General features: G+C 45.6%; 1 protein-coding gene across 1 annotated transcript in view; it reads right to left on the reverse strand.

Annotated features, from left to right (window-relative positions):
• Positions 1–4,376: 4,376 nt before the first annotated feature.
• Positions 4,377–14,638, reverse strand: part of ENSA (endosulfine alpha) — a 27,223-nt gene continuing 16,961 nt past the window's right edge. Inside the window, exon 3 of the mRNA XM_073567230.1 lies at positions 4,377–6,362. Coding sequence (XP_073423331.1) covers positions 6,192–6,362 — 171 coding nt within the window. The 3' untranslated portion in view covers positions 4,377–6,191. The remainder of the gene's footprint in view (positions 6,363–14,638) is intronic.

The following is a 14,638-nucleotide window of genomic DNA, read 5'->3' on the forward strand; positions in this document are numbered from 1 at the left end:
GTGACCACCTTTTTACTATTGAGGCTGCCTATGCAGCATCAGTAGTAAAAAGATCTAATGTAAAAAATAAAAAATGGTGTTTTTCTCGCCTTCCGGCATCCCATGCAGCGTTCCCGATCATCGCGATGCTCCCAGCAGGTCCCGTTCCCAGTGATGCATTGCGACAATGACCTGTGATGACGTCGCGGTCTCGCGAGACCGCGACATCAAAGGCCATTGTCGCAATGCATCACTGGGAACGGGACCTGTCGGAGCATCACTGAGGCCTGGTGACGCTGCAAGGGACATCGGAAGGTGAGTGACGATTTTTTTATTTTAATTCTATTTTTTACAGGGATATCGCACCCAGATCCTGGAGGAGAATCTCCTCTCCTCCAGACCGTGGGTACCATCCGCAAATGTTCTGCTTACTTTTCGCATGGTGGGCACAGCCACATGCGGAAAGTAAGCAGAACAATGCATTCCTATGTGTGCAGATTTTCTCGCAATTCTGCACAAAGAATGAGCATGCTGCGTATTTTTCCGCCGCGGAAAAATCCGCAGCATTAGCACAGCATGTGCGGAATGCCATAGGATTGCATTGGATGCTTTTTTGCAGCAAAATCACGCGTTTAAAATTGCCACGAAAATGCAAAAAAAAACTCTAAGTGTGAACACAGCCTTATAGGTATGAGTTATTAAGGCACTCCCAGTGAGGGGGGATATACATCACCAGTCCAAGCAGGGGATATATATTTAAACCTCCCGACCGTCACTGCCAGAGTTCCTCACTAACACAGTACGGTATTCGACCACCAGTTCCTTGTTCAAAATAAGCCCAGTCTGACAGCAGGCTTATATCAGATCAGAAACAAACCTGGGTAGCGTATGATACAACCAACGGGGTGTGGGGATTCGTGAATCAAGATAAAAGAGCAGCCCAAGATTAATTTTATATTTAATCGCCGAAAAGGCGCACTAGAAATGTACAGTTATATATAAAAGAACAAATACACAAGTTTACAGCCAGCAGTGCAGTACAAGGGTAAGGTATAGATAGGTTGCAAATACCGTGTTATGTAGCATGATGTGACCAAAGGAGGTGCTGATGGATCACAGGTCCAAATCATAGTTACGTGGTTCCCTTGGCGGCGTCAGGTAACAGACCCTCCTGCCAGTAGGAAAACCTAAGTCCAAAATGAGGGGCTACCGTATATCTCCTAAGCTGCTCCTTCCCACACTCTCCTCCCATATCTGAGAATATGATTTTCTGTCTAGAACCGTGGATGGCCCATAACTTTCCACCCAAAGCTCAGAAAGGGTTGGCGGTGCTGCCATTGGGGTCCACTGGATTATATCTGCGTATAGCGACTAAATATGACTACCGTATGTAATTCCTGGTAGCTATGATTTATAACTCAAAACGTAGAGTGCTACAAGTGGCTGCCAGGCACGGGCATGTGGTGGAAGGAATGTTGATTTGGATTACGGTATGTGATCGACTAGTCTCAGAGACATTGCATTTTGTAATTATAGGTAATTTTCCAGATTTGGTACCTCAGAGCCTTGCTGTGACCTATAGTGCCACGCTGTCTCCATGTGCTTGAGTCAGACAAAATAATCCAATTGGTGGGGACCGAGCTTCAAAGAGCTTCTTTCTGGAGTCTATTAAGGCTATGTACCCACGTATGCAGAAAATTCCTGACAGAAAACCGGACTCCTTCCCAGAAAATGCGCATTTTTTTTCCCCGCACGTTTTTTGAGCAAAAAAACGCGGGTTTTGATGCTTTTTTCCGGAGCGTACTCAGTCTCTCAAAAAATAGTTAGAAATGCGGATTTTTCGGCAAAATTAATGCGCATGCTGCGTTTTTTACTACGATGCAAAAAAAAACAATGCATCGATATGCACAAAAAGTGTAGAATTCATTAAAATGAATGGGATGCTTCTTGTAAGCGTTTTTTTCCGTTAAAAACACTTACAAAACACGAAAAACACGCTTACGTGTGCACACACCCTAAAGGAAACATTGCATTGCTTTTTATGGCCTGGGGGATGCAAGGGTGAGGGCACATTTCAGAAGTGGAGGGGAGATCTCCCTCACAAGCCCCAGATAGACTGATATTGATGACTTACGAGCCCCACACCGGTGAGTCCAGCGCCCACTTCCAGGATCCACATGTGATATTAATGGTTTTTCAGCCCCATACCAGCGAGTCCATCACCCATCTCCAGGATACACTGTGATATAGATGGTTTATCAGCCCCACACTGGTGAGTCCAGCATCACCTCCAGGATACTGTGATTTTGATGGTTTATCAGTCCCATACTAGCAAGGCCTACGCCCACCTCCAGTATAGACTGATACTGATGGTTTCTCAGTCCCACAGCAGCGAGTCCAGCACCCACATCTATGAGGAGGGCTAACCAGTAGAGAGCCGCCCCACTTGGCACAATCAGGTTCATCTTTCCAATCCATAGCTGGAAGGGGGGGGGGGGGGTAGATTATGGCAATGAGTTGCATCAGTTATCCACAAGGCCATTTATTTCTCCAATTTGGAGTCTTCACTGGACTAACGGTGGTTTTATTCAGCTTAGCGCAGAGACACCTCCAACTACAAGGGGAAACTGAAATGTACATGTTTATCAGCGTAAACGCTTAGCTGTCCATCTTATCATACCAGACCAGAGGATCACTTGGACTTAAGCCCCCGTTACACACTGCGATATCGCTAGCAATATCGCTGTAAAGTCACCGATTTTGTGACGTTACAGCGATATTGCTAGCGATATAGCTACATGTGATACTTACCTCCGACCGGCTCCCCCGCTGGTTATCGCTGATCGCGCGAGAAGCTGCTGGACCATTCCTCGTCGTCCACTTCCTGCGGCGCTTCCTGCTGTGACGACGAGCGACGCGTGGAGCCGGGCGGGAGGACGCAGGATCGCCGCGTCTGACAGGTAAGTAGCGATCCCCGTCCCCTGCGATGTCACTAGCGACCACCCAGCGATTCACCAGCGATCCTGACCGCGTCATATCGCTGGTCAGGATCGCTGGTGAGTCGCTAGGTGTAACGGTACCCTTACACTGGTTTTGTTCCTCTTAATCATGCCTAACTTACAATTCCCACTAGGACAAAACCTGCAATCTAACTGGTTAACCAACTTACAGGCCACCCAGTCCAAATTATATCTCCAGCCCAGGAAGATTAACTGGACATACAAGGTTTTATTCCCCATAAACGCAATCATTTACACTGCAAAGCAAAAGGACAAACTGGGACATAAATTATCTAAATGGAACAATTCAATATGTCATCCCAGTATGAGGGATTGACTGGAAATCTGTGGACTCACAAGCTGCCCTCAGGGCTGTATTTTATGAAGGCTCCACCTTGTTATATGATAAAATCACCACAGACCACAGCTATCATCTGGAAGCTATCCTTACCAATATCAACAGTATTGCCAGTGAAGGGTAGTGAAGCTTTAGACAGTAATGAAAACAGACCTACAAGCACTAAGTCGGCTGGCAACCAGGCAAGAGCCAAAACCCCCGAAGATGTACGTTCCACTGAAAGTCACACTCCACCGAAGGCCCCATCAAGTCATGGCTTGAAGAAAACCCTAGACAGAAGAGGCAGGCTACTCAACTATGAAGTAGCTGAAACACCCTCATGCAGGCCATACATGGGACATGAGTTGGTATGGCCATACCAGAGTCAGCCAGCCCAACATGCAAGACACTGGCCCGAAATGGAGGCGGCCAGCTTAATACGCAAGACACAGGGCTCTAAATGAGGTGGCCAACCCAACACGCAAGACACGGGGCCCAAAATGGAGGCGGTCGGCCCAATACGCAAGACACGAGGCTAGATACTACTGAGATTCACACACAGGATCTGCTGACATGACAAACTCAAACCAACTAAGCCACAGCACCTACACGAGAAACGCAAAGCTGCAGGCCAGACGCCAGGCTGCAAGACATGTGAGGATCACACAGCTGCTGGACCACTTAAACACAAGGCCTGAGGCCAGACACCATTCCCTAGACCACACATCAAACATAAGTAGGTACTTAAGAATTAAATGCAGATTCTCCCAGACTGATGTTAACATTTCAGCACCTAATTGGGCCGTGTACTCACTACCATTCTTACAAGAGTCTGCTATAGAGCACGCTATGGTGTGGTATGATTTACAGCTGTTCAAGACTCCTACATCCAAAGGACAGGAAACCACAATGGAGGAAGTGGGAGTTGCTTTTTTTTATTTTGTGCTCTTGGTTTCCTGTCCAGCGATAGGGCAGATCCCACTCTCTCTCAGGTTTTTCTTTAATGAAATAGCCTCTGTGTGAGATATTTTTGTAGTACAGAAAGTGAAGGATGCAGAAAACCCAAATATCTTCATATTTATTTGTGTTACAAACAGGGGAAAAAAAAAAGTTAGCGATTGTAGCGGTTGATTAGTAGCAGTGGCAGAACATCTCTGCAACTGACACTAGCAGCAGCAGCCACAGAGTACAAATTTGTAAAGCATTGAAATCTCTTTAGTAAGTACAGATTTCTACTTATGTCCTTTCTTTCAAAAAGAAAAAAAAAAAACACAACTTTGGCCCCAATTTAAATGGTATTTTTTTTTTTTTCCCCCATCTCTTTCAAGCTTGCAGATTTTTCAACAAACAAAAACGGCACCGATAGATGAATGTGGCATAAATTAAGATTTAGATTTTTTTTCTCTTTTGCCTTCAATTGGTGCAATTTTTTTTTAAACGAAATGTTGCGCTAAGAATTTCAATAAGCTGTCCTCATTTTTTTCAGATAAAAACTAAACGAAAATAAAAAAAGTGAAAAAAAAAAAAGATATTATACTCCACTAAGGAGTTGGAATACAACCAAGCAAAAATTTGGCCACACTTCGAAACATCTCAAAATGAAGAAATGTCTGAAAACATCTTGATAATAAAAGCTATGAGCAAACCTAGAAACTGATGAGGACTTAAAAAAAAACAAAAAAAAAAAAAACGTGAATAAGCAATAGTGTATTGAACCAAGACAGAGGTCTAAAAACCAAATTTCTCCTAAAACAAAAAAATAAAAAGGCAGAAAAAGTATAAATCAAGAGTCTTTGTATGAAGTCACTGGTTTAATCGTATTTTCCTGTTAGAGCCCTTAATGGCCAGGGGGCTGTTATTTGGGTCCATGGTATAAGAGTAACATATCAGGGTCCCACATTTGGCTCTGGGGCAGAAGTGGGGTGACAGAGGGCTTTCCTTCTTAATGCTTAGGTGCCGTGGTCACTATTGACTGTGGCATCTAAAGGGCAACGGATTACAGGATACAAAACCTCCGGGGCCTGTGACAGGCACGTCACTCATGACAATTAACAAGTGGGCAAAAAAAAAAAAAAAAAAAGGCGTGGGTGTTTCATGATTTGTTTTTACAATGATCAATAAATGCATTGAGATCTAGCCCACCAAACGGGGGCAGCACTGTGACAACGCACTGGTTGCCCGTTCGTCGCGCGTGGTGCAAGGGTAATATCACATACAATAGGAAGGTTTTGATTTTAAAATTGTGAACGTCAGTTTTACTTCTGTAAAGTCATTGTGCGTTATAAACCAGGGCAAAGAGACAGGCTCATATCACAATGTACCATTTTCACAGAGAAGACAGACAAAGCCGAAGTGTACAGGGTTTCACCAGCATCACAAATACGGAGGAAGAGGTTTTGCACGATTATCTTACACAAGAGCACAAGTCCTCCATGTTGCAGTGGGCTCCTCTATTCCACGCTGACATATACGAGCCACTCTTTAGGCCAGTGTATATGCCCCAGGGAGTATGGTAGCGCCAATGTGATGGACATTTCTGAGCATGCCTGTACCGCACACACACATACACAAGGAATGCAAAACTCATATCTTACACTATATAACAAGAGTCAAGTGTTTGTTTCAGCCAAGAACTTGTCAAACATCGTCCATTACCCCAACGTAAATAACTTGCCGCATGGCTATTGGCGACTTCTCTTCCAAAAAGCGATTGCAGCTTATCTCAGTCACTGGGGGAACGGCCAGTGTAGCATTGCAGGACAATGAGGCACCGGCCCGTCCAGTGCCAACAAGGTGACGTGTCTATGCGAGAGTCCGGCCACCTCAGCTCTATGGTACAGTGAACTGCGGGTACTGTCCGGATTTCAGGGGGCTGGCTACCCCGCTAGCTTGCTGGTAACAAGTGAAGATTTTCTCTGTGGAAGGTCCTGCGGCGTTGGGATGTGGTCACCCGTTACAAGGTTTTTATCTGGCCCAGCGCTGGGCAGCTGCTTGTTCTTCATCTTGGCCTTTGCCATGTTGTAGTCTCCTGAGTCGAAGTACTTTTGCTGAAATGACAGTAAATGACAATTAGGCGGCAACCATTGAAGGGGGCTCTGGCAATAAAAAAAAAAAAAAAAAAAAAAAAACGCAAATTAATATATCACACGTTGTGCTTCCACTTATGATGTTTTTAACTCCTGTTTGTATAGTTTATCCATCCTTCATTGTGCAATACTAAAACTATAAAGACCTGGTGTCATGATTCTCCAGGTCAGTACGATGACAGCAAGAACAAACTTGTAGGTTTTTAACCCAAACAATTTTTTTTTTTTTTTTTTTTTTATATAATAGGTTTGCTTTTCCTGTATTGAGCTCTCTGGTTTTTCTCATGGGGTGTTGACCGCTTTATGCAGCATATTTAGGGACAGATGTGGTGCCCAAAAAAAAAAAAAAAAAAAAAAACACAAATAGATTTTTGAAAACGTATCACTTTAGATAAATAACGGGTTCTTGTAACTACTCCTAGATTATCCATAGGCCTCACAAGAGTGAGTACCTGTGAAATTGAGATCTGTACAAATAACTCAATATGTAAACTTGTTGGTTTTCTCCCTAAAGGCTGTGTGCCCACGTTGCGTTTTTAAGCGTTTCCTCTGCGCTTTTAGACGCGCGTTTCTGCCACGGAAACGCTTAATAAAAGATAGATAGAGATATATATATATATATATCTCTATATCTATCTATCTATCTATATACATACATACATACATACATACACACACACACACACCTTATCGTGTCAGTCTGTAACCAAAATCGCGGCCCGCTGATTAGTCGCGGCCGCCAGACCGCAACCAATCAGCGACAGGCGCAGGCCTTAATCTGTAAAAAAGAGAATTAAATATACCAATATACCAAGATTGGGGGGGTGACGGTGAGCATACATACCAGGATTGGGGTGTGAGAGGACCATGCATAACAGCAAAGGGGGGTGAGGGGACCATGCATACCAGGATAGGGGGGTGAGGGGGAAGATGCATACCAGGAAAGGGGGTAAGAGGACCATGCATACCAGGATTGGGGGGGTGAGGGGACCATGCATACCAGGAAAGGGGGGTGACGGTGAGCATACATACCAGGAAAGGGGGGTGACGGTGAGCATACATACCAGGAAAGGGGGATGACGGTGAGCATACATACCAGGATAGGGGGGGGTGAGGGGACCATGCATACCAGGATAGGGGGGGGTGAGGGGACCATGCATACCAGGATAGGGGGGGGGTGAGGGGACCATGCATACCAGGATAGGGGGGGGTGAGGGGACCATGCATACCAGGATAGGGGGGGGTGAGGGGACCATGCATACCAGGATAGGGGGGGGTGAGGGGACCATGCATACCAGGATAGGGGGGGGTGAGGGGACCATGCATACCAGGATAGGGGGGGGTGAGGGGACCATGCATACCAGGATAGGGGGGGGTGAGGGGACCATGCATACCAGGATAGGGGGGGGTGAGGGGACCATGCATACCAGGATAGGGGGGGGTGAGGGGACCATGCATACCAGGATAGGGGGGGGTGAGGGGACCATGCATACCAGGATAGGGGGGGGTGAGGGGACCATGCATACCAGGATAGGGGGGGGTGAGGGGACCATGCATACCAGGATAGGGGGGGGTGAGGGGACCATGCATACCAGGATAGGGGGGGGTGAGGGGACCATGCATACCAGGATAGGGGGGGGTGAGGGGACCATGCATACCAGGATAGGGGGGGGTGAGGGGACCATGCATACCAGGATAGGGGGGGGTGAGGGGACCATGCATACCAGGATAGGGGGGGGTGAGGGGACCATGCATACCAGGATAGGGGGGGGTGAGGGGACCATGCATACCAGGATAGGGGGGGGTGAGGGGACCATGCATACCAGGATAGGGGGGGGTGAGGGGACCATGCATACCAGGATAGGGGGGGGTGAGGGGACCATGCATACCAGGATAGGGGGGGGTGAGGGGACCATGCATACCAGGATAGGGGGGGGTGAGGGGACCATGCATACCAGGATAGGGGGGGTGAGGGGACCATGCATACCAGGATTGGGGGGGTGAGGGGACCATGCATACCAGGATAGGGGGGGTGAGGGGACCATGCATACCAGGATAGGGGGGGTGAGGGGACCATGCATACCAGGATAGGGGGGGTGAGGGGACCATGCATACCAGGATTGGGGGGGTGAGGGGACCATGCATACCAGGATAGGGGGGGTGAGGGGACCATGCATACCAGGATAGGGGGGGTGAGGGGACCATGCATACCAGGAAAGGGGGATGACGGTGACCATACATACCAGGAAAGGGGGGTGACGGTGAGCATACATACCAGGATTGGGGTGTGAGAGGACCATGCAAAACAGCAAAGGGGGGTGAGGGGACCATGCATACCCCAAAAGGAGGGTAAGAGGACCATGCATACCAGGATTGGGGGGTGAGGGGACCATGCATACCAGGATTGGGGGGTGAGGGGACCATGCACACCAGGATTGGGGGGTGAGGGGGACCATGCATACCAGAATTGGGGGGTGAGGGGTGAGAGGACCATGCATTCCAGGATTGGGGGGGGGGGGGGGAGAGTCAGGGGACCATGCATACCAGGATAGGGGGTTGAGGGGTAGCATGCATATCAGGATTGGGGGTGAAAGAACCATACATATCAGGATTGGGGGGGTTCATTAGTGCATTATTATTAAATCTTCAAAAATAAACTGCATATATATTGTAGAATACCCGATGCGTTAGAATCGGGCCACCATCTAGTGTAATCATAATGGAATCCGCACATGTGCTAATGGTGCGTTGTTTTCTGCTGCGGAATCTGTTAGTTAAAAAAACGCAGCATGTTAATTTTGCGGAAATGCGTGCGTTTCCGCATACATACAATTGTATTGCAAAAACGCATAGGAAAACGCATGCTAAAACGCTTAACAAAAGCGTTTCATAAAGCGCATGCGTTTTCCCGGGAAGAGGGTGTGCATTTCCGCTCAGGAATATTCTGCTTCAAAAAAAAGCTACGTGGGCACATAGCCTTACAGATACTATGATGATCGTGTATATATTGCATTGGTTATTTACAAAATGTGTACATCTGTTCGTCGTTGTTTAATAAATACAAAAAAAAAAACGTATCACTTTGTAATAAAAGCAACCATGGCCATCCTGCAATTGACTTCATAGGAGGAGGACACAGACCTCACATCACAACACTTAGTGCTGCTGTCAAGCTCTGATACAGGCTTTTACGTGGATAAACAGCAGCATCTAAGGCTGCTCCTGACGTTCATGTGACGTGAAAGGGTTAATGCAATCTGTGGGTCTTCTGATCCTCAATATTGGGGCTGGTCAGGGGTCAGACAGTGTCATGGCGGCCACAGGAGCCAGGCTGGCCTACTCACAGCAAAAGGCACTGTGCTTAACCCCTTCATGATCTAAAGCCCCCGTTACACATAGTGATATCGCTAGCAAAATCGCTGTAACGTAACCGATTTTGTGACGTAGCAGCGATATTGCTAGCGATATCGCTATGTCTGATACTTACCTCCGACCGGCTCCCCCGCTGCTCATCGCTGGTCGCGCGAGAACGTCCTGGACCATTTCTCGTCGGGCGCTTCCTGTGGCGCCAACGAGCGATGCGTGGACGCGGGCGGGAGGACGTTAGGATCACCGTGTCTGACAAGTAAGCAGGGCTGTGGAGTCAGAGTCGGTGCTCATTTTGGTGGAGTCGGTATAAAATGGACCGACTCCTAAAATATATAAAAAATTGGGTACAGTAGTTCAATGCAGAATATGCTGAATATTTTTTCATAGGGATTTGGGAAAGCTATGAAATGTCCTATAAAATGACTGTTCTATTCCTGATCTAAGGCTACATTCACACACAGCGTTTTTTGAGGATGTTTTTCAGTTGCAAAAGCAGATCAGCTTTTTAAAAAACCGCATCACCTGAAAGGTTTTTGAGCTCATAGATAATGTTTTCAATAGCAAAAGCAGAATTAGAAATCTGCTCTATTTACCTATATATCCATTTATCCATATCTGTCTATCCATATCATATCTGTACCAAAAAGAATGAAAGCCGGATAGCACACAGACTAACACTCCTTTTTTTTTAGCACCAGTCAGGTACACCTCATAGCTGCCCAAAAGGACACCCAGGACAGGCATTGCTCATCTTCAGTAACACATCAACATCAATTGATAGTTGGCATAAATAGACTGCATTCATCACGACATCTTCTTAAGGTGCAGGCTTTATTTTCAAGTGTAGGGGTGTGCAGTATGAGGTTCTGCAGCAGCTGAGGTGTGCAGTATGAAATTCTGCAGAACAGCATGAGGTTCTTTGAAAGTGTCCCCAAGTTCAGTGGCAAAAAAACATCAAGCGCTACAAAGAAACTGGCTCTCATGAGGACCGCCCCAGGAAAGGAAGACCAAGAGTCACCTGTGCTGTGGAGGATAAGTTCATCCTAGTCACCAGCCTCAGAAATCGCAGGTTAACAGCAGCTCAGATTAGAGACCAGGTCAAGGCCACACAGAATTCTAGCAGCAGACACATCTCTACAACAACTGTTAAGAGGACACTTTGTGCAGCAGGCCTTCATGGTAAAATAGCTGCTAGGAAACCACTGCTAAGGACAGGCAACAAGCAGAAGAGACTTGTTTGGGCTAAAGAACACAAGGAATGGTCATTAGACCAAATTTGAGATCTTTGGTTTCAACCACCATGTCTTTGTGCGACGCAGAAAAGGTGAACGGATGGACTCTACATGCCCGGTTCCCACCGTGAAGCATGGTGGAAGAGGTGTGATAGTGTGGGGGTGCTTTGCTGGTGACACTGTTGGGGATTTATTCAAAATTGAAGGCATACTGAACCAGCATGGCTACCACAGCATCTTGCAGCGGCATGCTATTCCATCCGGTTTGCGTTTAGTTGGACCATCATTTATTTTTCAACAGGACAATGACCCCAAACACACCTCCAGGCTGTGTAAGGGCTATTTGACCAAGAAGTGATGGGGTGCTACGCCAGATGACCTGGCCTCCACAGTCACCAGACCTGAACCCAATTCGAGATGGTTTGGGGTGAGCTGGACCGCAGAGTGAAGGCAAAAGGGCCAACAAGTGCTAAGCATCTCTGGAAACTCCTTCAAGACTGTTGGAAGACCATTTCCGGTGACCACCTCTTCAAGCTCATCAAGAGAATGCCAAGAGTGTGCAAAGCAGTAATCAAAGCAAAAGGTGGCTACTTTGAAGAACCTAGAATATAAGACATGTTTTGAGTTGTTTCACACTTTTTGTTAATTATATAATTCCACGTGTTAATTCATAGTTTTGATGCCTTCAGAGTGAATCTACAATTTTCATAGTCATGAAAATAAAGAAAAGTTTTTGAATGAGAAGGTGTGTCCAAACTTTTGGTCTGTACTGTATATATGTAAATCGATATTATACAGTGTATTACATATTTACAATTTATTAGTTTTTTGTGTTCTAAAGCTGTATTCCAATAAATAGATATTATGGTCTACCTAAATATCTTGATTATTGGATCATAGAAATGATTAAATGTCTGATGTTCCCATTGTACTACAATAAATTTTTCACTTAAATATAAGCAATATATGTGGGAGTCGGAGTCACTGTAAGGGAAATTGTCGGAGTTGCAGGTTTGGCTTACCGACTCCACAGCCCTGCAGGTAAGTAGCGACCCCCGACCCCTGCTATGTCGCTGGTGAGATCTGCCTGTGTGGCAGCTCACTAGCGACCACTTTGCGATGCACCAGCGATCCATATCGTTGTCGGGATCGCTGGTGCATCGCTAAGTGTAACGGTACCCTTAGACACGTCCATACGTCCTGGCTGGTAAGGACTACCTAACCTTGATGTATGGATACATCATGTGCAAATTGCCTCTGCAGGCAAAAAGAGGACTTGAACTCTATAGCGCCACCTGTTGGTAGTAGCGATCCTACAAGTCACAATCAACCCTTTAACGAGTCTTGTAATATGACCTAGGATAAAAGCCAAATCAGAATCTCAATTTGCAGACACGGTGTTTCGAGCTATTGGCTCTCGTCAGTGCAAAGTATGAGAACTGATATGGCTAGGTGAGAGGCTCTGGACTGAGGTCTAAGGGGTAAGGTTTCTCCATGTGGAGAGTGACATGCCAGATCTGGCTTGTCAAGGTAAGGAGGCTTATTTGCCGTGCAATGCTCCTCTGGGAAAATAATATGCAAATTGCCTCTTCAGAGAAAAAGGGGATACATCATGGAAACTTTGCACGCATAAGAGCTGTGAACGTGTGGTCACCGACGGATGTTCAGCTTACAGGACAGCCAATACCCGACTCTCCCAGCAAGGAACGCACTGTCCCCAGATGTTTATCCCCTAAATCCTGCAATCGATATGGATCACACCAGTTTGTAGGCATCGCAAGAGCATGATTTTTGCCATGTTGACCCGAGGTCATCATGACAACATCAGGGTCACCAGGCTACAGCAAGCCAGTTAGACCATTCTCAGAGCACTTAGTGAACCATTGACAAAAAACACGGCATAAAACCATGCTTTTCATCATACCGCCGAACAAAAAGTGGAATAAAAGGGGATAAAAAAAATTTAAAAAAATAGTATAGCTGAAAACGTCATCTTGTCTCGTAAAAGATAAAAAAAAGTCCCCATAGAGACTCAGAATAAAGCGACGCAAGTATATTTTTGTCTATAAAATTGTTTTATTGTGGAATAGCGCCAAAATAAATAAATAAATGGAGCATCGCGGTAATTGTACTGACCCGAAGAATAAAACTGCCTTATCAATTTTACTACACGTGGAACTGCATATATAAAAACAAAAAATCCCTAAATTACTGTTTATTTTGTCTTCCAAAAATCAGAATACAAAGCGATTAAAAGTCATGTGCCCAAAAATGGTACCAATAAAAATGTCAACTCGTTCTGCAAAAAACAAGACCTCACATGACCAAGGCCCTCAAAATAAGTGATGCAAAAAAAAAAAAAAAAAAATACTTTGCTACAGCAGCCAACCATAAAACACAATACACAGTGTCAAAATTGTTGGTACCCCTCATTTAATGACAGAAAAACCCACAATGGTGACAGAAATAACTTGAATCTGACAAAAGTAATAAATCAAAAATCTATGAAAATGAACAAATGAAAGTCAGACATTGCTTTTCAGCCATGCTTCCACAGAATTTAACAGAAACAAAACTCATGAAAAGATACTAGCCCTGAATGGTCCCTAATGGATACTAAGGATAAGAACTTGATACAGCTCTAATATTTGTGATTTACTTTGCACCTTTAAAGTGATACACACCCTATTACTGTTATGAGGTAAATACATCCGTACCTCTTTGTAGGTTGTTGTGATATATGGATTAACACTGTCTCTCTATTGGGGAGCAATTACTGCATTTGCACTTTATTTTTGATGGGGGGAATTCTATAGTTTAGAAGCATTAGGGGCTCTGCAAACAAGAAGTGACACCAGCAGACTATTCCATCATAGTCTGCATACTTAAACATCACACCTTCCCGTCCGAGCTCTGTCGTGCGCCAAAACAGTTTTTTTCACCCATACATGGAGTAACTACGTACTGAGGAGAAATTGCATAACATATTTTGAGGCTAATGTCTTCATGTTACCCTTGTGAAAATAAAAAATTTGGAAGTCAAGTAAAATTTTTATGAAAAAAGTTAAATGTTCATTTTACCTTCCATATTCCATTTATTTCTGTGAAGCACCGGAAGGGTTAAACTTAATAAACATGTTGAATGTGGTTTTACGCACCTTGAGGGGGTGCAGTTTTTAGAATAGTCTCACTTTGGGGTATTTTCTGTCATATAGGCCCCTCAAAGTTAATGTCTCTGGTAAATGTGGTGACAGTTTTCTCATGTACTGGAGACACTGACACACGTAGACCCATTCAAATGAATGGGTCTATGCACATGTCATCGTGTTTTCACGAACCATGTGTCAAACACGCAGACATGTCCGTTTTCACCCGGACACACGGGTTGCAAAACGCGCCGCACCCATGTACACGGAGAACAGTGCACACTGTCCTCCATGTGCACGGACAGCAGCCAGGGAAGAAGCGCTACTGTAAGCGTACTTCCCCGGTGGCAGGTGAAGAAGACGGCTGTCCTTCTCCCCTGCTCTGCCGCCAGGAGATTTCCTCCAGGAATTCCTGGCACAGAGCACAGCGAGTCGACGCCCAGCTCTGCCCCCTGTCTGCAGGACTCCCATGACCCACAGCAGTGATGGA

Source organism: Dendrobates tinctorius, unplaced genomic scaffold (genome assembly GCF_039654945.1).
Source record: "Dendrobates tinctorius isolate UK_male_01 unplaced genomic scaffold, ASM3965494v1 ptg000019l, whole genome shotgun sequence".
Classification (NCBI taxonomy): domain Eukaryota; kingdom Metazoa; phylum Chordata; class Amphibia; order Anura; family Dendrobatidae; genus Dendrobates; species Dendrobates tinctorius.